At 42.5% G+C, this 26539-nt stretch overlaps 3 protein-coding genes across 5 annotated transcripts; 2 read left to right on the top strand and 1 right to left on the bottom strand.

Annotated features, from left to right (window-relative positions):
* Positions 1 to 1511: 1511 nt before the first annotated feature.
* On the top strand, positions 1512 to 22852 carry LOC147644298 (uncharacterized). Of its 2 annotated transcripts, XM_086829324.1 has the most exons (7): positions 1512 to 1831; positions 1908 to 2000; positions 2750 to 3140; positions 3267 to 3615; positions 22321 to 22468; positions 22516 to 22721; positions 22805 to 22852. In XM_086829324.1, the coding sequence occupies exons 3-4, from the start codon at positions 2995 to 2997 to the stop codon at positions 3517 to 3519; spliced, it is 399 nt and encodes a 132-aa protein (XP_086685450.1). In that variant the 5' UTR covers positions 1512 to 1831; positions 1908 to 2000; positions 2750 to 2994; the 3' UTR covers positions 3520 to 3615; positions 22321 to 22468; positions 22516 to 22721; positions 22805 to 22852. The 2 variants fall into 2 exon arrangements, with proteins under 2 accessions (XP_086685450.1, XP_086685449.1); XM_086829323.1 differs by having other exon boundaries at positions 1512 to 2000.
* On the bottom strand, positions 8547 to 14575 carry Muc11A (Mucin 11A). 2 transcript variants are annotated; one of them, XM_086829367.1, is made up of 3 exons: positions 14468 to 14575; positions 10723 to 14029; positions 8547 to 10656 (listed from the first exon to the last, which is right to left on the bottom strand). In XM_086829367.1, the coding sequence occupies exons 1-3, from the start codon at positions 14507 to 14509 to the stop codon at positions 8786 to 8788; spliced, it is 5220 nt and encodes a 1739-aa protein (XP_086685493.1). In that variant the 5' UTR covers positions 14510 to 14575; the 3' UTR covers positions 8547 to 8785. The 2 variants fall into 2 exon arrangements, with proteins under 2 accessions (XP_086685493.1, XP_086685492.1); XM_086829366.1 differs by having other exon boundaries at positions 8547 to 14029.
* Uch-L5R (Uch-L5-related) lies at positions 20085 to 21480 on the top strand. Its single transcript, XM_020947293.2, has one exon. It carries the CDS (start codon positions 20234 to 20236, stop codon positions 21284 to 21286), a length of 1053 nt encoding a protein of 350 aa, XP_020802952.1. The 5' UTR covers positions 20085 to 20233; the 3' UTR covers positions 21287 to 21480.
* Positions 22853 to 26539: the final 3687 nt, after the last annotated feature.

The raw sequence follows: 26539 nt of genomic DNA, 5'->3' as shown, positions 1-26539 counted from the left end.
TGGGGAAAATGCAGGACAAAAACCAAACACGTACAGCAGCTAAATGAGGAGATATTTAGGGGAGAGACAGAGAGACAGGCAAAAAGTCAAACATTATTTGAATACAAAATTGCCCTTGAAAAGGGTTGCCAGCCAGACAGCCAGCCATATGCAAAAAGGGGCCAAAAACCCCCAAAAAAAGGCGACGTTCAAAAGAGAGAAAAAAAAAAAACAAGGGAATACGAAAAACAAACAAGAAAATGCAAAAGGCGACAACAAATGTGACAAATTAGTCAGTGGCCGTCGACACTAAAAGCGTTATGATTGAGAAAGGGTGCAGGACTCTCCCTTAAAACCCGCTTTACGCCGGTTTATCATAATTTACAGTGGAACTTCACTAATATGATACAGTATTTTTTTTCATTGTAGTTAAATTAAGATTCTTTCAATGCAATTAAACTACAAAACAGGATTGCTCAAGAAAGGTCCTGGGAGCTCTTGATGACTCCTGGATTTTACAAAAAGTTTTGCTTAATTTTTTGTAACACTTACTTACTTACTTATATATAAAATATATAGAAAAATTTATATATTTAAGCTACCATACAAAGTATAAAATAGTAGTATAAATTAAGTATATAAATTAAGTAGTTCCCTGGATTTAACAAAATGTTTTGCTTAATTTTGTGTAACACTTACTTACTTACTTATATATAATATAATAGGTATAAATTAAATATTTAAGCTACCATACAAAATATAAAATGGTAGTATAAATTAAGTACATAAATTGTGTAGAACTTTTTAAAGCAATTCCCCTTAGATCCTTGAAAACCTAACCAGTTTCCACTGTCATTTGCTGTTCTTTTGCAAAAGGACAGCATTTTTATATCCTTTTGGGTCAGTGAGTGGCCGCAATTAAAATTCAAAGAGCAGAATGCATTTGCAGGGTATGATGAGCATGATGATGATCATGATGATGATAATAATGAGGAGGATTTCCAATTGCGATGCTTGTTATAAGACAGCCTCCACCCGAAAATCCCCACACGTAGCCAGTCCGGGGGAAACTTGCCCCAAAAGCCCATACACAAGCCCCGCATATAATTACATGCTAAATTGTGTGCTACAAATAACAAGGCATTAAGGGTTTGCCACTGTGGGAAGGGGGATTTGCGAATTATGCAATTGCTATTCAAAGTCACACAGCAAATAATAGAGAATATCTTCGTTAGGGAACTTACTTATAAGGTGTAAACATTATGAAGAGCCTTTAACACTATATTTGCTATCAGAATTATGTATTTTTGAATTGAATTTTAATTTGTTTGTTTAAGAACAAGCTCAAATTATACAAGAAATCTTTGTTTGGTATTTTAATTTGAATTTTTGTTCCGTTTCCATTGTTTCAAATCGTTTGAAAACAAAACGATCGTCGATAAATGTCACTATCGATAACAATTGATGCAAGAACTTCCTTGCCTTGACAAGAAGAAGCAGAATAGGAAAAAAAAAAGTGGTGAAGCGTCTTATTTGTGGCACAATTGGTGTTTTGTTTGCATTTTGCAACATTTTCGACTCTTCAATATCAATCAGAATCTATAAGAAGCATCAGAATGTGAAAGTGCTCTAGTTGAAAGTGACTGTATTTTGGCGGTGGCTTCTGCATAAATAATTGCCAAAAATAATTGGCTTCGCTACACCGTAATTAGCTGGAATTCGGCGGAATCCTTTTGCCAACAGATGACAACGCTGGCGAGGAGTCGTCCTCGTCGTCGTCCTCGTCCTCCTTTGGCCAGGTCCAAAAATCAAATACCAGCACACAGAGCAAAGCGCCGCCGTGCGAAATGCAGTGAGCCAAAAATAATGAACTCCAAATGAAGTAAAACAAAGGGAAAACACTGGTTTAATTATTCATATTTCATTAGTGAACAGCAGAAGCAGAGGCTGAGGCAGAAAGCCAGCGACGACGCAGGTGAAGAAGGCGATGGGATGGCCATATAAAATTTATAAAAATCAAAGTAAGCACTGGGGCCAGAAAAAGAAGAAGAAGATGAGTATGAAAACCATAAAGCAATAACCGAAGATGAAATACCCTAACTTTCAAAAGAGGTGGTTTTCGGTACAGTTTGTATAAGTCATATTCTGTCTTGGTTTGAAAGTATGTGAGGAAATTTTACGTATACCTTACTCCTTTTATTAATTTAGTTTAAATCATAAAATGTATGAAATATTACATCAATTACTTTGTTCCTTGTATTCATATTTACTAAAATGCATCAAGTTTAATTTAGATTCTTCAACAAAACTAACTTTCTTATTGGTTCTTCGCTTATTAAATTACAATTGTTACTTGAATGAATATAAACTATATAACCATATACATAAAAACGTAACATATATAATTTATAGGTTCAAAAATAACCCTTATATAACTTCTGACTTAAATTATAAATTCCTGCAGGGCTATACAAATAGTTTAATCAGTATATATTCCCTATTTTACAATCAAAGAACAACTATATTTACCATAAAGATATTCGTATGCATATATTTAAACAATTTAATCAGAAAATGTGAATATAATATCTATTAATCTTTAATCTATCTGTATTAAAGTTTAATCCCATATTTTCAATAACTAAAAATTCTAAATATCAAAGCTCACCCTATTTTCGATTTCCTTTTAAACTCTATAATTTTCTAGATATAATTTTCCTCTCGATATATATATTACAACACTGATCCCAACTACATTTTTACTTCCCAGCAAGAGTATACAAATGAAGAAGTATAAAATGCAGAGCCGGAGGTCAGCTTTTTGGGAGTGAAACAAAAGGGAAATGTCGGAAACGAATCTGGGATACACATCATCATTTGTCTTGGCGCGGGAAAGCGGATGGGGAAAGGCTCCCATTTAGGCCAGGGAGCACACATTGATGAATGAAGTGCGTAGTTGCTTGGCTGAAAAGGCCAAAAGGCAGGCGGCATTAAAAATGCACACGCAATCAGAAAATGCTTCACGGCGGCCTCATAAACTCTGGATACCGGATTCAGGTACCCAGGACTCGGGACTCGGGACACAGGACTCTGGCTGTGCCAGGTGATGGATCAGCAGCCTCAGATAAGACAAGGAGAAGCAAGTGGGAGCCGGAGCTGGGGTAATGAGTGAGTTGAGGAGAACGACGGGCCACCGTCAAATGTTGTAAGCTCCTTTTGAGCCCGGCCTCGACTCCTCGACTGCGTCGGTTTTGGTGGCAATTTATAATTTGTTTGAGGGCTTTCAGCGGCCTTTCAAGGCAATTACCCGCGACGACGTTCACAACGGACCCAGGGCTTACCTTTGCCATCAGCAGGAGCAACAGAAGCAGCAGCAGGAGCAACAGCAACAGCGGCAACACCTTGCCAGCATTTCGGCTTGACTGGCTGCGAACTTTGGCACCCAGAGTCTGGACGCAGGCGGGGCAGGTTTGCTTACTGGGTCAACGGGTTGCCATCCAATCCCTGGTCCTCGACCTCGTGATTTATTATGGCTGCTAACGCCCCCGGAACCGCCGAGGATGCTTTCTTTGACGCGGCACGTTCATTCGCAGCCCAAAAGGATGCGTGTGTGCACTCGAAAATAAAATGGATCACGTAAGTGAAACTACCAACAAATCTGATATCATTTCCGTTTCCCCGAAAGAAATGGAGATTTATTGAATTCAAGACAGTTTGAATTTAAAACAATTTAGATTCGTTCTTTGTAAGATTTAAATAGGGTAAAGGCTTCCTCAGAAATTAAACCATTAGAAGAAGTACTAAATATTGCAAATAAATGTCTGATAAGATAATGTATATATCCACAAAACTATATTGAAAATATCGCCAACATTCATACCTTCATATATATTTTAATGCAGGGTATTATAATTTTATTCAGAAGCTTAAAACACAGGAAAGGAATCATTTCCGACCCTATAAATCATATATATTCTTGATCAGAATGAAAATCCAAATCGATCTAGCCATGTTTGGTAGAAAACAAATTTTCGAACTTTTTTTTCAAAATTTTGTGGTTAAATTTCATATTGACAAAGTTGCAAAATTTGACAAAATTATAATTCCTTTAAATTTTAAAAATTAGTATGCAGATTTGTTAACATTATCAAAACTAACACAGATCAGCTCTCCGAATTGAAATTAATGCATTTTTGACTTAGTTATGAATTTTTTAAACTTTGATGTATCATAAAAATTGTCATATAAAATATTGCTAAATATAAATTAAATAATAGTATTATAATTTCAGTCAGAAGCTGTTAACGCTTGGAATATCAATTTCCGACCCTATAAACCATATATATTCTTGATCAGCATGAGCAGCCGAATCGATTTGGACATGTTTGGGAGAAAATATTTTTTTTTAATTTATTTTCGAATTTTTATGACTAAATTTTATATTGTTAAAGTTGCAAAATTTGACAAAAATTTAATTTTATTAAATCATAAAACTAAGTATGCAGTTTTGTTAGCCTTATGAAAACTAGGACAGAACAGTTTTCCGAAGTGAAATTAATGCATTTTTGGCTTAGTTATGCATTTGTTAAACTTTGTTTTGTCTTATAAAATTATCGATAAATATTAGCTCAAAGAATGGTATTAAAATTTTAGTCAGAAGCTTGTAATTCTTGAAAGAGCCATTTCCGACCCTGTAAATCATATATATTTTTGATCAGCATCAAAAGCCGAATTGATCTAGCTATATTTGGGAGAAACAAAATTTTTTGAATTTATTTCGAATTTTTTTGTCATTAATTCTTGTATTGTTAAATGGTCAAAAATTGACAAATTTCAAATTTTGTAAAACTTTAAATCTAAATATGCAGATTGTTTAACATTATCAAAACTAGCACAAAACAGCTTTCCGAATCAAAGTTAATGAACTTTTGGCTTAGTTATGATATTTAAAAACTTTGATTTTGACTAAAAAATTTGTATCTAAAAATATCGATTTAGAATACACATATTTTAGGTTTTATTGTGCTTCAAATATTGATAAAGCATCGATAATTACATAGCTAGAAGCTGTTTATAAACTTTAAAGTAAGCATTGTCTCTTCTCTTTAAATGTTCTTGTAATCCTTCTGCCTGGCTCTAAAATGTATCCCTTTTCTTATGCTAAAATGTACTGAAAAAGTAACTTAAACTTCTCTCAGTGTGCCTGTGTGTGTTGGCCTGGTCAGCAAGTGTAAACGTGGGGATGTTGACCCGTATATGTATAAGCCACAGATATGCACAGATTTCCCATTGACAGGGACTTTCGCTCTTTTTCGTGACTCCAAGGAATGCGAATCCGAAAAGGAGGAATGGGAATGCGAAGGAGGAGTCTCCTCCTTGTAGATTTGGATTAAAATTCAAGCTCCTTCCTGCTATTAATATTCCATTGCGTATTCGCGCGCACAAGTAAGAGAGAGAATATATATTCCATTTTTAATAACACGAAACTTTATGAAAATTTTATATATACAACATAAAGGGCAGGAAGGGAATCCAGAATCTTGGAATCTCCTGGAATCCTTCTCGCAGAAACAGAAAGCCAACACGGTTATAAACTCAAACTTGAACCGAGCAAAAAGGTGGAATCCAAATGCTTTGGAACCGAACTCAACTCAAGTGAAGTGATGGGAGTCACCTCCGCACAAAAGAAAACAAGAGGGGAAAAAAACAATTGTAATGTGAATATTAAATATATATACAAGTACAAGTTGTGCTCTCTCCTGTAGAAAAACTCCCACATCCCACAAACTCCCCGCGGCGTCATTGTGCTCCCTTTGCAGGTGGCAGGCGGGAAAATGCCATTTGATGGCATTTAGATGGGATCGCTGATTGATGTTACTGGCTTCTACTCCTCTTTGAATTCCCAAAGCCAGACCCGTGCTCGAGGCACACTCCTGATTCCTGATTCCTGTTCCCTGCTCTACGTGGATTCGCTTAAGAAGTTAGCAAAACGGTGGCTCCGAGGAGAGTTTAGATATCTTGAGTCCTTGACTTTCAGCGATAAAAAGAGTGGGCAAAAGATTGAGTTACCTTCAAAGGCAGGCTTAGAGGTTCAAGGTTCTAGGTTCTTTCTTTCCCTAAACAACTTCGATTAAGAAATTGAATTACTTATCCATCAGGAATTAAAATGGTATTAAAAGAGAATGGCTTCTGTAATTTATTCACATTGCTCTTTCAGCCAACCGATAACTTAATCTAAGCCACGTCCACGTCCCTTTACAGATCACTCCGTTTTCTTTCACATGGTCCCATATCAACCTATATATAAGCCAGGACTTTACATGACCAACCAGCAGGAGCAGGAGCAGGAGCACTGGGTAGTCCTGCTTGCACTCGGCATATGTGTAATGCATGCAACGAGGCACATTAATTAAATAAAAATTGATTTTCCAAGCGCATGAAATGCAATCAACGGCCGGGGCTTCAAGTGGGTCCATGTGGCCTGGATCCCCGGCCTGGATTTGCAACCCAACTCGGGAAGCTGGTAGCTGGAGCTGGACTTGGATAGCCAGGGTACTCTGCACTCTGCTCCACTCTGCCGTGTTGTCAAATGGAGTTAACAAAGTTTACGCTTTTTGCGCGCTGCTGTCTCTGCTGCTGCTGGCCAGGCTTTATTTTTTTATATTTTTTTGTGGCCCTCCTTGTCTTTTTTTACAAGTATATATATATACTATATTTTTTTATTCCTGCCTCGTATGCATAAGTACATAATGTGCAGCTGGCTGGACATGGCTGGGAGTTCTTGGGGGTCGCTTGGGTTTCGCCTTTTATCCATTTTGGCCACAACGGCGGCAATGAGTTTAATGTGCGCTGTCGCTTTTTGGCCGTATTTAAACCACAGCAAGTCATCAGGCAAATTGAATTTTCAACGTATGGTCGCACATTGCGTTGCAACAGTCCGTGTCAGGATATCTCCTCCTGAATCCTGCCTTCATTTTGTTCTTAACCCTATATTAAGGGAACTTTTGTATTGTATAAAAGCGGAAATTTAGTTTAGAAATCTTTTCTTAGACAATATATGTAAACTTTGAACTAAAGACACAAAGTAAACCCTTTATAGAAAGCTTAAAAATATTATATCAAGATCATTATGAGATTATACATCAATATGTTTTATGATTCCCAACTGCTAACTGCAGTATAAGAAGTCACACCATTGACTTATCTATAAATATCAGTCTTTAGCCAGTTAATGTTTTTAGTTATTAGCTTTAAAAAACAGAGAGAAGCAGAGACCCGTCTAGACCTTAAGTGGTAAATGAGCTTTTTGGTTTTCTCCTGATGCCTGAAGGCACTGCTCGGGTGTTAGGGGGTTAAGCTTGTGTCAGTGGCTGTATAACATTTCCATCTCGCTCTTATCAGTACGGTCAGCGACTGTCTTTTATATATATACAAATATATATATATATATATATATATAGAGGGACATAGTCCTCCTTAGAAAACCCCGCCCCTGTGCATTTGCTTGCTTCGTTTCTCGTTACAAAATTACCCACGATAAAAATTGAATTACTTCGTCGTCGTTGTCGTGGTCTCCCTGTTTTCACTCCCTGGAAAGTGTTGTGCTTACTCTTGACGCGCCCATGTCCCCCGTCCTTGATCCTGGCGCCTTTCTCTCCACTCCACTCCCTACTTATGGACGACACTGAAACTGTCGCCAGGCCTGGAGTCCTGTGTGACTCTGTCTAATGATAAATGAGCTGCAATGGATGACAGCGAATCAACTTAAGTGTATTGCTCTGCTTCACTCCCCCACTCTCTGGGCTTTCGCTTCGAATCCGAGCTGCTCTAAACAACTCTGGGACTCCTCCGACTCTGACTCCAGCTCCATCTCTGCCTTCTGGCCACCATGGAGCCAGCCAATGCACTTTCCCCTTAACGCTTTTTTGCTCGTGTTTACGTTTCACTTCAAAATTCTATGCTACACTAAATATTTACATAGGAAAAAAACTTGGCAAGTGTAAGTGAGATGCTTTAAAGAAACAGCGGCGGCGGAAACTTTGCCAAAGTTCCTTCACTCATTATGCTGAAGGAGGAGGATAGGCGGCGGGCATAATCAGCAAATTGGAAGGAACTAAGGTTGGGTTATCTTGGCCAAAAAGAAAAAATAACACAAAAAGACAGAAAGAAAAAAAGTGGTGACTAGGCTAGACTCGAAACAGCTGCGCAAAGAACCCATTAAGCAAGTTCAAAGAGGCGAAATATGATAGTTCTTAGGCATTTTTAAGATATCATTTAAAAGGTTCTAGGACTTAAACTTAGACTTGAGTAAAAACATAATCATAAAGGGCGTGGAGTTAGGATCTTTCCCTATAGAGCTAGAGCTCTTGGAAAGATCTTTGTCTGTATAATAATAAGATGCATAATTCCCTTACTTATTATTTCAGGTGTTATACATCTTATTAAAATATTTTCACTTTTAAGTGAATCCATCTCTTTCTTTCACATTGCATGCAATGTACAAGCAATAGCTAAAGAGTTACATGTAATTACTTAAAAATAGTTAAAAACTATAAATGAAACTTCCTTTTTTTGCCAGATTCTAAAAACTTCAAAGATTTATTTATTTGAAAAGGAAAAAAATATATATATATATTTAATATGTATTTAAAATAAATTGCAATAAATTAGGTAGGACCAAGGTTTTAGGATAGAATATCATTGCCAATATAGAGAATACATTTAGATTGAGTGAGATTATCATACGGATGCAGCAGCAGTTTTGATTCCCCGTTTCGGTGGGCGTTCTCTACCCTCCTCCGACTACCTACTTCTCCAGGCAGCGGGCCACGTCCTTGTCCACACATGCCTGGGAGAGCCAGTCGAAGCGCTCCTTCTTGGGACAGCGCAGGTGGGCGTACTTGTGCTTGCCGGACTTCTTCACCTCGCAGCGGTAGTACTTGCGGCAGTCACGGACATCGGGATAGATGTCCTCCTCGTCGCACTCGTCACCCTTCTTCAGCTTCTTGACCAGATCCTTGATGTACTGCTTGCGCTCCTTGGAGCTTGGCTCGTCCTCGCTCTCGTTGTCCTTCTGCGACTCGGCCTCCTTGTCCTCCTTGGAGTCCTTGGACTTTTCCTTCTCCTTCTCCTTGCTGTCCTTGTCCTTGTCCTTCTCCTCAGAGTTGGGCTTCTTCTGCTCCTGCTCCTTCTCCTTGGACTGGTCTTCGTTGGACTTGGGCTTATCCTTGGATTTCTCGCCAGAGGCCTTGTTGCTCTCCTCAACGGAGGCGTTCTCGTTGGACGCTGGCGGAGCTGGGGCAGCCTGCTCTACGCTCTCAGCGGTCTCGGGACTGTTGTTGCTCGGCTGCTCCGACTGTCCTGGTTGCTGAGGTTGTTGGGGATTCTGAGGAACCTGAGGCTCTTGGGGCTGTTGGGGGTTCTGGGGAACCTGAGGCTCTTGGGGCTGTTGGGGAGGAGTCTCAGTTACTGGCTTCTTGGTCGTGCGCCAGCCATTCACCCAGTTTTGCCAGTTAGGCCAGAAGGGAAATGGACGACGGGGAGGAATAGGGTTGACGTTTCCATTGTTTACTCCACTGCCAGGAGCACCAGCTCCGGCGTCGGCGCCATTTTGTCCCGGAAGTTGGGGTCTCCAGTTGGGTGGCAGGATCGGAATGTTCGGACGGTTGTGCCACGGCCAAGAGCCAGGTCCAACAGGAAGCGATGGAATCGATGGAATGACTCCAGCAGGTGTGTTAGGATCGGCAGGAGTTCCAGGGACAGCACCAGCGCCAGATCCAGGAGCACCACCAGCAGGGGCATTGGGGTCAACAGGAGCACCACCAGCAGGGGCATTGGGATCAGCAGGAGCACCTCCAGCAGGGGCATTGGGATCAGCAGGAGCACCTCCAGCAGGGGCATTCGGGTCAGCAGGAGTTCCAGGGGCAGCACCAGCACCAGATCCAGGAGCACCACCAGCAGGGGCATTGGGGTCAACAGGAGCACCACCAGCAGGGGCATTCGGGTCAGCAGGAGTTCCAGGGGCAGCACCAGCACCAGATCCAGGAGCACCACCAGCAGGGGCATTGGGGTCAACAGGAGCACCACCAGCAGGGGCATTCGGGTCAGCAGGAGTTCCAGGGGCAGCACCAGCACCAGATCCAGGAGCACCACCAGCAGGGGCATTGGGGTCAGCAGGAGCACCACCAGCAGGGGCATTGGGATCAGCAGGAGCACCTCCAGCAGGGGCATTCGGGTCAGCAGGAGTTCCAGGGGCAGCACCAGCACCAGATCCAGGAGCACCACCAGCAGGGGCATTGGGGTCAACAGGAGCACCACCAGCAGGGGCATTCGGGTCAGCAGGAGTTCCAGGGGCAGCACCAGCACCAGATCCAGGAGCACCACCAGCAGGGGCATTGGGGTCAACAGGAGCACCACCAGCAGGGGCATTGGGATCAGCAGGAGCACCTCCAGCAGGGGCATTCGGGTCAGCAGGAGTTCCAGGGGCAGCACCAGCACCAGATCCAGGAGCACCACCAGCAGGGGCATTGGGGTCAACAGGAGCACCACCAGCAGGGGCATTCGGGTCAGCAGGAGTTCCAGGGGCAGCACCAGCACCAGATCCAGGAGCACCACCAGCAGGGGCATTGGGGTCAACAGGAGCACTACCAGCAGGGGCATTGGGATCAGCAGGAGCACCTCCAGCAGGGGCATTCGGGTCAGCAGGAGTTCCAGGGGCAGCACCAGCACCAGATCCAGGAGCACCACCAGCAGGAGCATTGGGATCAGCAGGAGTTCCAGGGGCAGCACCAGCACCAGATCCAGGAGCACCACCAGCAGGGGCATTGGGGTCAGCAGGAGCACCACCAGCAGGGGCATTCGGGTCAGCAGGAGTTCCAGGGGCAGCACCAGCACCAGATCCAGGAGCACCACCAGCAGGAGCATTGGGATCAGCAGGAGTTCCAGGGGCAGCACCAGCACCAGATCCAGGAGCACCACCAGCAGGGGCATTGGGGTCAGCAGGAGCACCACCAGCAGGGGCATTCGGGTCAGCAGGAGTTCCAGGGGCAGCACCAGCACCAGATCCAGGAGCACCACCAGCAGGGGCATTGGGGTCAGCAGGAGCACCTCCAGCAGGGGCATTGGGATCAGCAGGAGCACCTCCAGCAGGGGCATTGGGGTCAACAGGAGCACCACCAGCAGGGGCATTCGGGTCAGCAGGAGTTCCAGGGGCAGCACCAGCACCAGATCCAGGAGCATCACCAGCAGGGGCATTGGGGTCAACAGGAGCACCACCAGCAGGGGCATTCGGGTCAGCAGGATTTCCAGGGACAGCACCAGCACCAGATCCAGGAGCACCACCAGCAGGGGCATTGGGGTCAACAGGAGCACCACCAGCAGGGGCATTGGGGTCAACAGGAGCACCTCCAGCAGGGGCATTGGGGTCAACAGGAGCACTACCAGCAGGGGCATTGGGATCAGCAGGAGCACCTCCAGCAGGGGCATTGGGATCGGCAGGAGTTCCAGGGGCAGCGGTGGATCCTTCTACAGGAGCACCAGGGGCAGCGGTCGATCCCTCAACAGGAGCACCAGGGGCAGCAGTTGATCCTTCAACAGGAGCACCAGGGGCAGCGGTCGATCCCTCAACAGGAGCACCAGGGGCAGCAGTAGATCCCTCAACAGGAGCACCAGGGGCAGCGGTTGATCCTTCAACAGGAGCACCAGGGGCAGCGGTGGATCCCTCAACAGGAGCACCAGGGGCAGCAGTTGATCCTTCAACAGGAGCACCAGGGGCAGCAGTAGATCCCTCAACAGGAGCACCAGGGGCAGCGGTGGATCCTTCAACAGGAGCACCAGGGGCAGCGGTCGATCCCTCTACAGGAGCACCAGGGGCAGTAGTCGATCCTTCTACTGGAGCACCAGGGGCGGCGGTTGATCCTTCAACAGGAGCACCAGGGGCAGCGGTGGATCCCTCAACAGGAGCACCAGGGGCAGCAGTTGATCCCTCTACAGGAGCACCAGGGGCAGCAGTAGATCCCTCAACAGGAGCACCAGGGGCAGCGGTGGATCCTTCAACAGGAGCACCAGGGGCAGCGGTAGATCCCTCAACAGGAGCACCAGGGGCAGCAGTAGATCCCTCAACAGGAGCACCAGGGGCAGCGGTAGATCCTTCTACAGGAGCACCAGGGGCAGCGGTGGATCCTTCAACAGGAGCACCAGGGGCAGCGGTAGATCCCTCAACAGGAGCACCAGGGGCAGCGGTAGATCCTTCTACAGGAGCACCAGGGGCAGCGGTAGATCCCTCAACAGGAGCACCAGGGGCAGCGGTCGATCCCTCAACAGGAGCACCAGGGGCAGCGGTTGATCCTTCAACAGGAGCACCAGGGGCAGCGGTCGATCCCTCAACAGGAGCACCAGGGGCAGCAGTAGATCCCTCAACAGGAGCACCAGGGGCAGCAGTAGATCCCTCAACAGGAGTACCAGGGGCAGCGGTCGATCCCTCAACAGGAGCACCAGGGGCAGCAGTTGATCCTTCAACAGGAGCACCAGGGGCAGCGGTAGATCCTTCTACAGGAGCACCAGGGGTAGCGGTCGATCCCTCAACAGGAGCACCAGGGGCAGCAGTTGATCCTTCAACAGGAGCACCAGGGGCAGCGGTAGATCCTTCTACAGGAGCACCAGGGGCAGCGGTTGATCCTTCAATAGGAGCACCAGGGGCAGCAGTAGATCCCTCAACAGGAGCACCAGGGGCAGCGGTAGATCCTTCTACAGGAGCACCAGGGGCAGCGGTTGATCCTTCAATTGGAGCACCAGGGGCAGCAGTAGATCCCTCAACAGGAGCACCAGGGGCAGCGGTAGATCCTTCTACAGGAGCACCAGGGGCAGCGGTAGATCCCTCAACAGGAGCACCAGGGGCAGCGGTAGATCCCTCAACAGGAGCACCAGGGGCAGCGGTAGATCCCTCAACAGGAGCACCAGGAGCAGCGGTAGATCCTTCTACAGGAGCACCAGGGGCAGCAGTGGATTCCTCAACAGGAGCACCAGGGGCAGCGGTCGATCCCTCAACAGGAGCACCAGGGGCAGCAGTAGATCCCTCAACAGGAGCACCAGGGGCAGCGGTTGATCCCTCTACAGGAGCACCAGGGGCAGCGGTTGATCCTTCAACAGGAGCACCAGGGGCAGCGGTGGATCCCTCAACAGGAGCACCAGGGGCAGCAGTTGATCCTTCAACAGGAGCACCAGGGGCAGCGGTCGATCCCTCTACAGGAGCACCAGGAGCAGCTGTGGTGCCATCACCCGGAGTTCCTGGTGCAGCGGTGGGTCTTTCAACAGGAGTTCCAGGAGCGGCGGTAGAGACATCAGCAGGTGTGCCAGGGGCAGCAGTTGTCACCTCGGGAACATTGGGGTCAGCAGGGAGGGTCGTTTCAGCGGGATTGGTGGTTTCAACTAAACCGGGTTCGTTAGTAGATCCTTCGGGTGCGTTGGGGTCCAGGGGTGTGTTGGGGTCGATGGTTGGGTTGGTTCCGTCCGAGCCAGGCGCTAGAGTAGTATCAGCGGGAACGTTGGAATCCCAGGCAGCGTCGGTGGTTATCTCACCACCGGGAATTGTGATCGTGGTCTCCTCGATGGCACCGATAGTGGTGGTCTCGGCTGGAATCTGGGTGGTCTCTACCGGTGCGGCGGTTGTCACCTCCGGAGCTGGTGTTGTATCAACAGCAGCGCTAGATGCGACACTCGGTCCCTCGGTGGAGATCTCACTGCCGGCGACACCTCCAGAGCTGGAGGCATCCACCAGCGGAGCAGACTCGCTGACGGGGCTGTCGGTGATGGTTACCATCTTGGCCACAGCAGCTGTGGGTGCCTCGGCGGCAGCCGACTTCACTGGGACACAGATCTGAAGGCCCTCGGTGACGCAGCGAGTGTTCGGCTCGCAGGGAATCACTGGCCCAGTGGTGACATCGTCCAGGCAATCCTGATACGAAAGGGGACCCACGCAGACGGCGCTCTTGCCGCCGCACTTGAGTCCCGCGGCGGCTGCATTCGCCTGATGGCTGGCTACCAGCGAGGTTAGCTGCAATGGGGAAAACGGGAAGAGAGAGAGAGGAGAGGATGCCGGTTAGTGGAATTGGGATCCATCCAGGAACGGGGGATCGCACTGTGCACTGTTTGTCACTGCTGCATTAGCTTCACTTGCATAAGATACTTTCGATTGATCGCCGAGCGCTTTGAACGTTATCCAAAGTAGCAAGAGTCCCGGTAGCTACGGCAACGGATTCCGATTCGGTTTCGGATTTGGGATTCGGTTGATATTATCGGTTTGCGGTTATTTGCGAGGCATGTGTGCGTATCCAAGTGCCAATAAAATATATATATATACATATGTACAACTCGTCAGTAAAGACAGTAAAACAAAAACAGCAAAAAAAAAGTAAATATAACTATATATATATAACACTGATATCGAATCGGATCGCGATTTATTGTTCAATGCTCGGTATTATGCAATTACCACTAGCAACACCAGAAATCTGGCGGATCGGTTCGTTGTCATCGTTGTCGTTGTCGTCGTGTGTGTGTTTGGGATGTGTTTGGTTCGAATGAAGAATCGTTACTATCCTCTGTACGGCAACCCATCGGCTTTTTATATGCGAATTTCTCGTATCACAGCTTCTTGCCCACATGAGCAGAAATCTTTAGATTCGCTGTGGTGGTGACGCTAGCCAAATACGATACGATTATCGCTAGTGTTTGTCCCCCCATCCTGATAAGACATCCAACTGGCTAAACCAATTTATGATATTGCGGAGCAGCTAAGACCAGAGAAAGAGCCAAAAAAGAAAGCATTTGATATGGGGTTAAGACCCTCACTCACTCTAGGAGCAATCAGTTTATTGCTTTGCTTAAGGAACTAAGCTCTAGGAGCCCCAGGATCCACCAAATGCCCATCCCTGTTTTATACACATTTTAGTGAATATTATTAAAAGAGTTGCCTTATGATGACTCAGTTGTCGTCGCTATCTCTAATATCTAACATTGTTTCCCGCTGGCCAATTGTTTTGACTTCTACTACCAAAAAATATACATACGTAATCTTAATCTTTAACGTCAAGGTAAATGTTGATAAAGCGGGCTGCGCATTTCCGTTGACTCGTGTCTTTGCTTTATTTGCACCCTCGGCAAAAGATAAATAAACACGAAGAACAGGCCCAATTTCTCTACATATCTCTTTGTTGTTTTTATACCCTTGCAGGGTATTATAATTTCAGTCAGAAGTTTGCAACGCAGTGAAGGAGGCACCTCCGACCATATAAAGTATATATATTCTTGATCAGGATCAACAGCCGAGTCGATCTAGCCATGTCCGTCTGTCCGTCTGTCCGTCTGTCCGTCTGTCCTTCTGTCCGTCTGTCCGTCTGTCCGTCTGTCCGTCTGTCCGTTTCTACGCAAACTAGTCTCTCAGTTTTGAAGCTATCTGAATGAAACTTTGTAGTTAGCCTTCTATATACTCTCACTCGTATATATGTCGAAACGGGCCGGATCGGACGACTATATCATATAGCTGCCATAGGAATGATCGGATAATTTTTACAAAAAAAATTATAACAATTTCAGTTTTCAACAGAATTTGATAAAATTTAAGATATAGCCATTTTACTATACTCTACAATTTTGAATAAAATTTAATGAAAATCGGACAACTATATCATATAGCTCCCATAGGAACAATCGAGAAATTAAGACAATTAAAAATTATAACATTTTCAGTTTTCAACAGATTTTCTTCAAATTTGAGGTATAACTATTTTATATCAGTCTTAAATTTTGTGTAAAATTTTATGAAAATCGGACTACTATATTATATAGGTGCCATACAAACGATCGTTAGATGTGGAGAAAAATGCACATCTGTGACTGTAAAACTGCAAATATAATATGTAAAGGTGAATGAAATGAAAGCAGGTATTACTTCATTGTTTTTTAACACAAATAAATATAATTTATATTGTTGGGATTCTAAGTCATAGAAGTTCTATCTGCAAGGGTATATAAACTTCGGCGTGCCAAAGTTAGCTTCCTTTCTTGTTGGAGTTAATTTCACTCAATCCCGTTCCGGTCGTCGTGGGGTCATCAGACGACGATGATGATGGCAAAGAGTCATCATCTTAGAGTGCAGTTCCCCAGCGCCAAATGACGCAGGCGAATCTTAATCATCATCTTCATCCCGAGTACGATGTGCTGTCTGAAATGCACATCACATTTGGGGACAGATCTTGTCGCGATGAGATAAGGAGGCGTAGGAGAGATATCCAAACTCTATATATATTGTATAACCGTAGCCCTTGGAATTTACAATCGGAGGCCGGACACTTGACTGAAGTTTAAATATCACTCAAAAGTATAATCCACACGAGATATTGCATAATGCATTTGCAAACGTGGAGCTTAAGTTGTTGCAAATTGCAAAACAATCAATCATTCAGACTTGTTTCTATATACATTAGGTTGCAATGAAGGCAGAGCAAAAAAAAAAAAAAACCTGCGCTTTTTTTTAATGTTTCAATTAAGAAATCCAAGTTTCGCTTGAAGCCCTCAATTATCATATGAAATGGATACACGTTACCTTTACTCCCTGGAGGTTGAAAGGTGCGCTTAACATCTGCCATGGATCCCATGGAGACCTGCCGCCACCGGCACCCTTTGAACTTTGCCTATTGCATACACACTTATGTACATACATACAGAAATGCCCTTTGAGCCCTTTTGGCCTTGTGAATTCCATGAAAATTGAACAATTAAGTGGAATTTGCTTTACTTTTTTCCAGTTGTATTATTTTTTATGCCTGCTCCGTTAATGCGGTTAAGCCCGGTTACAAAAAATAAAAATAAAATAAATAAAATAAAAATGAAAAATGGTAAATTCAATGCAGGCACAGTCACATTGTGGTTTTCATGTGTCTAGACAATACAATAAATACAGTTAGCCATATATATTTGTATTATCAAATATGTATGCACTGAAATTAAGTACCTGATTGTATTTTGTAGTAATAGGATAGATTTCTTTCAAATATATTATAAATTATAAAGAACAAAAGTATTGTAGGTCCCAAACTTATGACTATTCCCTTATCTAAGTTTGTTGTAGATAAGACTAGTTTTTTTTATCATTAAAATGTGATTAAAGTAATAACAAAATCACATTCTCGAATGTAAATTCTAATCGAATGTGCTGTTAAATTGTCTTATATATTATAAAAAGAGGTTGTAAGGTTAAGGTTATACACTTATCAAAGTTTAGAGTTAAATTTATAGATTTCTGGGAAAATCATAAAACATCACATCTTTGAATGTTACATTCTAAGTGAATATGTTTCAATACTTTCTTTTTTTCTCATAATTTCCTTACACTTGCTTTAGTTTTATATTAGTTGATTAATTTCTATAACATTTTGTAGGCACATGGTATTTTTACTAGACACCCATCCAATCATTTTGTAATTTTAAGACTAAATCTGTATATTTATACCCTTTCAGGGTGTTATAATTTTAGTCAGAAGCTTGTAACTCATGAAGTATCCATTTCCGACCATATAAATCATATATATTATTGATCAGCATGAGTAGCCGATTCGATCTAGCTATGTTTGGCTGAACAAAATTATTTTTGAATTTTTGTCGAAATTTTATGGCTAAATGTTATTCTTTTTAAGTGTCAAAATTTGACAAAAATTTAATGTTTGTAAAATTTAAAACTAAGAATGCAGATTTGTTAATCTTATTAAAACTAGCTCAGAACAGTTTTCCGAATTGAAATTAATGCTTTTTTGCCCTTGTTATGCATTTTTTAAACTTTGATTTATCATAAAAATTGTCATATAAAAATATCACTTAATATCGGTTAAAAAATCGTATTTCAATTTTAGTCAGAAGCTTGTAACTCATGAAGGAGTTATTTCCGACCCTATAAGTCATATATATTCTTGATCAGCATCAAAAGTCAAATCGATCTAGCCATGTTTGGATGAAAACATTTTTTTTTGAATTTTTTTTCCCAAAATTTTTTTATTAATTTTTGTATTGTTGAATGGTCAAAAATTGACAAATTTCAAATTTTGTAAAACTTTAAATTTAAATATGCAGATTTGTTAACCTTATTAAAACTAGCTCAAAACAGTTTTCCGAATTGAAATTAATGCCTTTCTGACTTAGTTATGAGTTTTTAAAGATTTTAAATGTGTCTTAAAAATGTCCTATAAAAATATCTATTAGTTTAAAATTAGGTGTGATTGATTTTCGATTACTTCCCCAATATTTTCTATGCAAAGAAATCTCTTTGCAACTTGCGCTTATGTGTATAATTTGACAAACAACCCCATTTTCTTTCAGTGTCGAGTGTTGTATTTAATATTATGACTGCCAGAGTGGCCATCGATGAGAAACTTTCTGGCTAGGTGAGTGTGCTAATTCGCGTGGCACCCACTTGCCACTGCCACTGCCAGTGGCACTTGCATATTGGCTGGAGTGGACCCAAATAGGCTTTGAGGTCGACTCCCGTGTTCCGGAACTGTCCAATGGGGGAAGGGATCTCCAGCCATGCAAATGAGGCAAGGCGACTACATTGGGTGGGCTCGAAAATTATGCAGGGGCGCAATGTGCTTCTCTTTTTGGGGCAGTCGGAGTCCTACTCCTATCCCTCTCCCTATCTTTATCTCTCCCTCTCCCTATCTCTTTCTCTCCCTTTCTCCCTATCTCCTTCTCTCCCTTTCTCCCTATCTCTTTCTCTCCCTTTCTCCCTATCTCCTTCTCTCCCTTTCTCCCTATCTCTATCTCTCGCTGGCTTGGTGCTCCTCTACGCTTAATGTTGTTGGCGCTGCGGTCGCGGCTTTGGCGATGACGATGGCGATGGCGGTTTCAGTGGTGCAACGGTGGCTTCCAGTGGAGCTCCGCGGCTCGACTCTCTTGCCTCATTGGCGTTGCACAAAGCGAGGCGGCGGCGGCGGCGGCGGCTTGGCTAAATTTGCATAAATTAACAATGTTTCGCAATTCGCTGCCACTGATGCAGCGAATTCTTCGTTGGCAGTGTAGCTCCAGAGTGTGTATGAGGCACAACCGCGTGTGTGTGCGCGTTTTATTGATTTGATGCTCCAATGCACTTATTATCCCTCAGGCAGCCACTGGCACTGGCTGTTAATCCCCTGGCAATGCAACGCCATTTGCCACGCCCCTGCTTTCTATCCCAGTTCCAGTCGGCGACCCCCTCCAAAATGTCCAGTGAGAGGACACTGAGGAGGATATATGAGAGCATTAGGGTGTGCCACACACAGTTGATCGATTGCGGCTCATTAGGGCTTCATTCATTCAAAGGATATCGAATGGAGAAGGAGTTATGCTTTCCCGGAAACGAGCACGAATCGGAAACGGAAACGGAAACGGGTCATCGTCTAAAGCTTGAAATAATATTTCTCTAGACACAAATATCTAAATCTAGTTCAAATTTCAGCTTAACCATGAGCTTGCAATTTGATAAAGTTTATTTAACTTCCGTGGCATAAACAAGGGAAAGTTTTTTGTCTACGTCCCATCTTTCGTCACATTATGTCTAATGTCTTAATCTTTTGGGTTATAAAGAGTCGCAGAATAATTACAAAAAAATAAAATTATAACTTAATGTGGTCACTAAAAGGGGGTTTTCTGGGAAAGAAAGCATTGATAAGAGTTATAAACTTAAGGCGAGAGCGATAAGGGGAAGTATTTTTGGGCCAAAAGCCTTTCAAATGTTTGAGTGAATGTTTATTTTTAGGAATATAAATTTTCCAGGTAGAAAATGAAAAATATTTAAAGAGAGTTAAGTAGATTTAGTTTTTTTGTATTAGAATACTAACTAAGGATGTCAGAAAACAAGGATAAAGAAATGCTATAATGATATTATTATTTTGTATTATTTTTTAAAGCTCTCCTGAGACACCTGATTGGATAGGTTTTTCCCCTTTTCTAGAAAATGTAATCATCATTCTGTAAAATAATCAAATAGGAATGAATACTCTAAAACATAAAGATATGTTTAACACATTTATAAACATTTTATATCTATTTTATGCTATTTTTTAATAACAAAAAAACATACATGTCTGCGAAGTTTCTCCACCTGTAATTCCAGCCTTTGTTCCATATGTCTGTCATTTATAACTTGAAACAAAATTCAAATTAATTGTTGGAATCTTTCGTTGCTCAAATTTTAAAACAAAATTCACGAGTTAAACAAAATTCTCTGGTTATGGCGAATTTGGAGGACTCGATGAAACCGGAGATGAGCAAAAATCCGGATAACACACCCACGGTTTCCACCGGCACCACACCGGATGACACGTGGTGTCTCATCGAGAGCGATCCGGGTGTATTCACCGAACTGATACGCGGCTTTGGCTGCACCGGTGCCCAGGTGGAGGAGATCTGGACACTGGATGCCCATGCCTTCCATCTGCTGGAGCCCATACATGGCCTAATCTTTCTGTTCAAGTGGGTGCAAGACGATAAGCCGGACGGACGGGTGGTTAGGAATTGCAAGGACGTGTTCTTTGCCCGCCAGGTAATCACGAATGCCTGCGCCACCCAGGCCCTGCTCGGCATCCTGCTTAATCTCCAGCACACGGACATTGATCTGGGCGAGACGTTGACTACGTTCAAGAACTTTTGCCAGAGCCTGGATCCGGAAACCCGTGGCATTTGCCTGGGCAATGAGGAAAAGATTCGAGCGGTGCACAATTCCTTTGCCCGTCCTGTGCACTTTGAGGTGGAATTGCCGCAGCTCCCATCGGATGAGGATGTCTATCACTTTGTGGGCTATATGCCGATCAATGGACGTCTCTATGAGCTGGATGGGCTGCATGAGGGTCCCATCGATCTGGCCGAAATCAAGAGGGGTCAGAACTGGCTGGACGTGGTGCGTCCCATTATCGAGGCCCGAATGCAACGCTACAGCGTCGGTGAGATTCATTTCAATCTAATGGCCGTGGTATCGGATCGCCAGCGTTGCTACGAGCGTCAAATCCAATTGCTTGTCCATCAGCCATCGCCAACGCTGAGTCTCGCCGAGAGGCAGGCGGAGATTGCCAACCTAAGGACCTATGTCAAGTTCGAGATGGAGAAGAAGCGACGCTACCGACAGGAGAATCAGCGTCGTCGCCACAACTATCTGCCCTTCATTATGGAGTTGCTGAAGCAACTGGGCGAGACGAAGCAATTGATGCCCATTTACGAGAAGGCCAAGCAAAGGGCCATTCAGTACCAGCTGCAGCAGGATCTGTCCCAGTTTGGCCAATATCACTGATCGATCTCCAGGTTATGTGCCCTAATTTTCAATATGAAACAATAACCCATTCGGCCTGGAAATTACCAGAAACTTGGTCTAAATTATACATTGAAATATGGCTCGTATTGAGCTTATCAAATTAATTCTAAAAAGGTTTATTGACCCCGTACTTAACACCTTTAAAAGGCTTAAATAAACGGGGCTTATCAGCACTTTTCTGGATTATTTTATAGTTCCCCGCACAACAATCTTTTTATTCTTTTTAGAAAGCGAAACATAATTAAAGTTAAAAAGCAAATCGATGGCACATAAGATTTTCAGATTTGCAAAAAGTGTACCACGATAAGATAGTGTTATCTTTCTTCGAGAAGAATCTGAGAATAATCTCAGAAATGTTTGCCGCATTGTGGAATTTTATAAAGGGATTTATAGGGTATTAAATAGCTCCCAAGATAATACCCTTAAGTAAGTCTGAAAATAATAATATATTATAGGGATATAGCAAGAAAAATAACGTATCAAAAGTTATATAAACTTTGATTAATAATTAAAAAAAATATCAATACCAAAATTCAAATATAATAGAAAAATATTTATCAAATATATCATTGATAAGATCATTTTATCACACATTTCTATATAAAATTAAACTATAGATTAATATATAGATATATCGCTTTAATGATATTTTCTGCTGAACCCTAACATAATATATATAAAAACCCAAAGTGTCGACTTCAATTGCTCTTCCCTAAGAATTATGACAGATTTCAATTTTTGGGATTGCTCCTCCTTATTTCAATTTGCATTTTACTGCAGTTTGCAGTCCCCACTCTTCCTCTCTCTTCTCTGTCTGTCGCTTTGATAAATGATTTCTTTTTTAATGCTTGGATAGACTCAACTTAACGGAGAGCAGACTGGTCTAAACCCAGCAGATCCTATCATCAGCTTCAGCTTCAGCTTCAGTATCATCCGGCTGAGGTGGGCCTCTGGACGTCGCGCTTATTTGTTTATGTTGCACAAAGTAAACAACTAATTTTAATTTGCCGCAGGAGCCGCACAGCCAGGACAAGATGAGGACTACGATGACGATGACGACGACAAGGACAGTGACAACGGCGATGGCCAAGGGCACTGGCAAGGATTCTGTGCAGTAAGAATAATAACCGATATTGAAAATACCCTACAAGGATAACCAAGGTAATGGGATAGATTTTATTTGTAGTTATTTCATACTTTTCTTTCAGACCAATGTTTTGGCTTGCTGATTCCTCATTCTGTTGACCAAAAAGTGAATCAATTATGATTATTCCTGGAGAGAGTATACAGGAAAGGAGCACACGAATCTAAGGATGTTGTTTGCTGGCAAACTGGCTGCCATTAAAAGGGAAACATACATTCGCATACACAGACGGCGGCCAACAAACCGCAAAATAACCAAAGACATTCCAACGTCCGTTTCCCCCTTGAATTTTATCCCAAAACTGGATTTTCCTTTTGTTACATTCGTGGCTCTGTTTTCATTTATTCTTTCAGCTCGTCGGTGGACATATGTAAATATGAGTGCAGCAGCAGGAGGAGCAGGAACAGGAACAGGAGCGGAGCAATCATAACAAAAATGCTGCACACTCAAATTATCCCTAAATAATTTAGTTTTCTGTGTGTGTGTGTGGGCGTGGCGTAAGTTTTACCTTTTTTTTTTGGGAGCACGACGAATGCCAAGCAGATTTTGGTTTCAGTTTCGGGTTTGCTTATCTTTCATTTCATATTTTTTAGCGGCAAGAGGCGGAAAACATGAAAGCGGAAGCGGAAGTGCTTACCTATACACATACACACACACACACAGGATTGTGGGGAATTCCTGCCTCTACTCAGCTTTAAAATATGTCCACAGGTGCACACACACACACACACTAGGACACACACTCGCCGAGGGAACTGCTCTGGAATTGACTTTCAGCTTTTGACTTGTATGCCAAACGAAACAAAAACACACAAAATGTACCATTAGCGAGGGCGGTAAGTGGACTTTTTTATGAATAAATAGTACAATTAAAAGTACATGTTTAATTGAGGAAATTAGCAACCGAAAATTATGTTTTAAATTAAGATATAAGCTTTTTTTATTAATAAATAGTACAATTAAAAGTACCTGTTTAAAAGAGAAAGTAACACCCTACAATTATGTTTAAAATTAAGATATAAGCTTAGTAAAAGGAACTTTGAAGGAATTGCTTTAACATATGCATTTTCAAGTGGAAAAAACAACCAGAAAAACATGCTTTTCTATTGAATTTGTAGCAAAAATAGTTATTATCTTATAATCATTCCCTAGAATATTATTAAGGTTTCATTTCTCATCACAAAATATCTATATATATTGGATTTCTAGTATTAAATCACTCAATAATCCTCTCAATTTCACCTTTTTATAACCTATATGTAACCTCTAAACATAATCATTAAAGTTATGTGGGGTTTAGCTTGATTATCATAACTATTTATGTTTAATTTGTAGCATTACATATTTTTGTATGCTAAAACTTTGCTAGCTACCCTCGTTCGCCTGGCTGCGTTTAGTGCAAAAGGCTAATTGAAATTTGCCATTAATAATGCAAAAAGGTCTCGGTGAGAAACTTTTAGGGCCACCACGACCCCTTGAGCCTCTACCTTTTCACCATTCCCCCTTCCCCTCTAGCCTCACCTCCCTCCACACTTGTACAAACCACACACACACACACACACACACTCCTATACACTCGCACATGTGCCATGTGTGTGTGCGTGCCATTTTAAATATTTGAAATATTTGTAACATTTGCGCGGTGGCTGCTTCCACTTGCTTGCAAGTTAAGGAGGAAGTGGAAGTGGAAGTGGAAGTGGGTGGGGGCTGGTGGAATGGAAATGGAAGTGGAAGTGGAAGTGGGGACAACCACCGGCTCGGCCTTGCCATTTACCGCACGCCAAAAACATCAACATCAGCGGAAGAGAACAGAACGGAACAGAACGGGGCGACGGACAAGGTGAAACAGAAGCGCAGGTGAAGTGGGTTTTCAAAAAGAGCTCTGACAAGTTGGCTATTTTATAGACAAATTGGAGTATATATATTCTAGATTTATTCAATTGAAATATTGACTAATTCTAGCTCTAAAATAATTAAGGTTTTACAAGAAGGTTGACCCTCTTTTGAAACGTTTTTAAAGTTCAAGCAAAACCTAGTCTTGATAAAAAGATATTTGTGTATTGTTTAGTTTACACACCTTAAAATTCCCAACTACGAACTCTGCAAAAAGTGCATAAAGTCCAAAAAAATAAAGAAATTTTATAGGAACTAAAATAATATCTTGTCTTTAGACAATTTCTTGTAATTTTTCCCAACTTAATACTTGGTAAATAATTCAGCAAACAAAAGACCTTTAGTAAGGTTCAAAAAACAAAATTTGTTGACCTTAAAATTGACATTTTTTAACTTAGATTTACAGATATTCATCCATGTTATCAAGAGCTTTATTTAATAACTATATAATCTAGTTATTTCATCATTTAAGCTCCGTAAACTCTTTCTCAAGAGTTAGTAAAGAGTCTAGAATGTCAGAATTCATACACATCAGTGGTCCTACCTTTCAAGTAACTCATAAAACCTATCCTAAACTCTTTAAACATTTCAAGAACTTAAACTATCCCATATTAATATAAAACTTGACTTTAGTTTTAAGCAGAGAAAGTGGCCATCACTGGCGGTGGAATGTGGTAAATTCCCGAGTCCCCTGTCCCATGTCCCATGCCCCATGTCCTGTGGCATGAGATGGCCTGCTGAGGTGGATCGCCTCGTGTGTGGGGGAGTACTTGCTTATTTTCTGGTCCGTCAGCCGCCGGTGATGTCGACGTCACCGTCACCGTCACCACATGTAAAAATGTAGCCCATCCCACACGCCCACCCCCTGCTTTTGTTTCTTGTTTCCATTTTTTCGGTACTTCGTTTATTTTTTGCTCCTCTTCCCTTCCTTTTTTTATGAGAACTTGTATGTGACTGTGATTTCGCGAACTCTGTGACTGTCCAAAAAAAGAAAAGAAAGAAAAACGAAGCCGGGAAGGAAAATGAAATGGGAAATAAATGAAAGAGGGTGAAGTGCTGAGGGGTTGTTGAATAAACCAAGCACATGTTCAAGATGGAATGCTCGAAAATATGTTTTGCGGGGCGGAGAAAATGCAAAGCCAGTGACAATACCAAAAATTGTAAAGGGCCAGAAATCACAGATCTCTCGGAAAACTTAAAAAGATTCCACAAAGTTGGAGGAAGTTTTTCAAAATTCTAAAAAGATATATGGAATATTTATGGAAAAGATTTGATTTCTTGAGAGTTTTTCTACTTATTTCATTGAAATCATCAAGTTTTTATAGTCTTTATGACTCTTTTTTATTCTCAACCAAAAGCTAAATTCAAAAAAAGTTGTAACCCCATTTTTTCTATATAAAAAATCACCTTTTTGAAATGGAATTAATTATTAACAATGGATCTCTTTGTGGTTTATCGTTGATCTGCATTTGAATGTTTAGCAAATTGAATAACAAAATCGGTTCTAACGGTTGCTGGCATTGTCTTTTTCTTTATTATTTATTTCTTACTTACTTTCCATTTGTTTTTTTTTTCTCGTTTTCGTTGATTATTTTACAAAACAACAAGGACAAAAACATAGAGAGAGAGAGAGAAAGCCAGACTATGGACATGGGTATAACTGGAAAGGGAAACACGGTAAAAAATCCTTATATATATATATAAAGTCGGGGGAAAATCTCTCGAGGCTACTGAAAACTTCGTTTCTTTCTGCTATCCGTCGCCCTCGCCTTGATCCTTCCATCGTCCTTTACCTTGGGCAGTCGTACGTAGTACATTTCTTATGCTTGTGCCGCTCCTTAGCTTTGCGCCTTGGCGTCCCAGAGTCCCAGAGTCTTGGTCCCCAGTTGCCCATCGTCCTTTTCTTGTTTCCCCGCCCATCCACATCCACATCCTGTCCTTGTCCTTGTTCCCGCCATATCTTTCAGGTCGCGCGTTATCCTTGCACACCGCCGCGCCGTCTCTTTCGCAGTGGTTTAAACACATGAAACAATTATAAAGTTGCCAAGAAATGTAAACCCAGGGAGAAAACAATTTAATTGAATTTAACCAGGGGCTTGTCATATCCTAATGGATTTAAAACAACAACCAGGAGCAACCGCAACTACAACAACAGTCACTACATCAAATACAAATAAAAAGCAGAGTGGAAGGAG

The sequence above is a fragment of the Drosophila serrata genome, unplaced genomic scaffold (genome assembly GCF_035046125.1).
Source record: "Drosophila serrata isolate PLE 108 unplaced genomic scaffold, ASM3504612v1 contig_190, whole genome shotgun sequence".
NCBI classification, from domain to species: domain Eukaryota; kingdom Metazoa; phylum Arthropoda; class Insecta; order Diptera; family Drosophilidae; genus Drosophila; species Drosophila serrata.
Note: the sequence above shows the minus strand (reverse complement) of the source record. Positions and strands in the feature narration are given on the sequence as shown.

Bases quoted from the DNA above. Each gene is read 5' to 3' on its own strand.
- Muc11A (XM_086829366.1), bottom strand. From the start codon at position 14,509: ATGACAACGAACCGATCCGCCAGATTTCTGGTGTTGCTAGTG. The intron at 14,030-14,467 runs GTAATTGCATAA...TCCCCATTGCAG, and splicing joins GATTTCTGGTGTTGCTAGTG to CTAACCTCGCTGGTAGCCAG.
- LOC147644298 (XM_086829324.1), top strand. From the start codon at position 2,995: ATGCTTCACGGCGGCCTCATAAACTCTGGATACCGGATTCAGGTACCC. The intron at 3,141-3,266 runs GTAATGAGTGAG...GAGGGCTTTCAG, and splicing joins AAGTGGGAGCCGGAGCTGGG to CGGCCTTTCAAGGCAATTAC.
- Uch-L5R (XM_020947293.2), top strand. From the start codon at position 20,234: ATGGCGAATTTGGAGGACTCGATGAAACCGGAGATGAGCAAAAATCCG.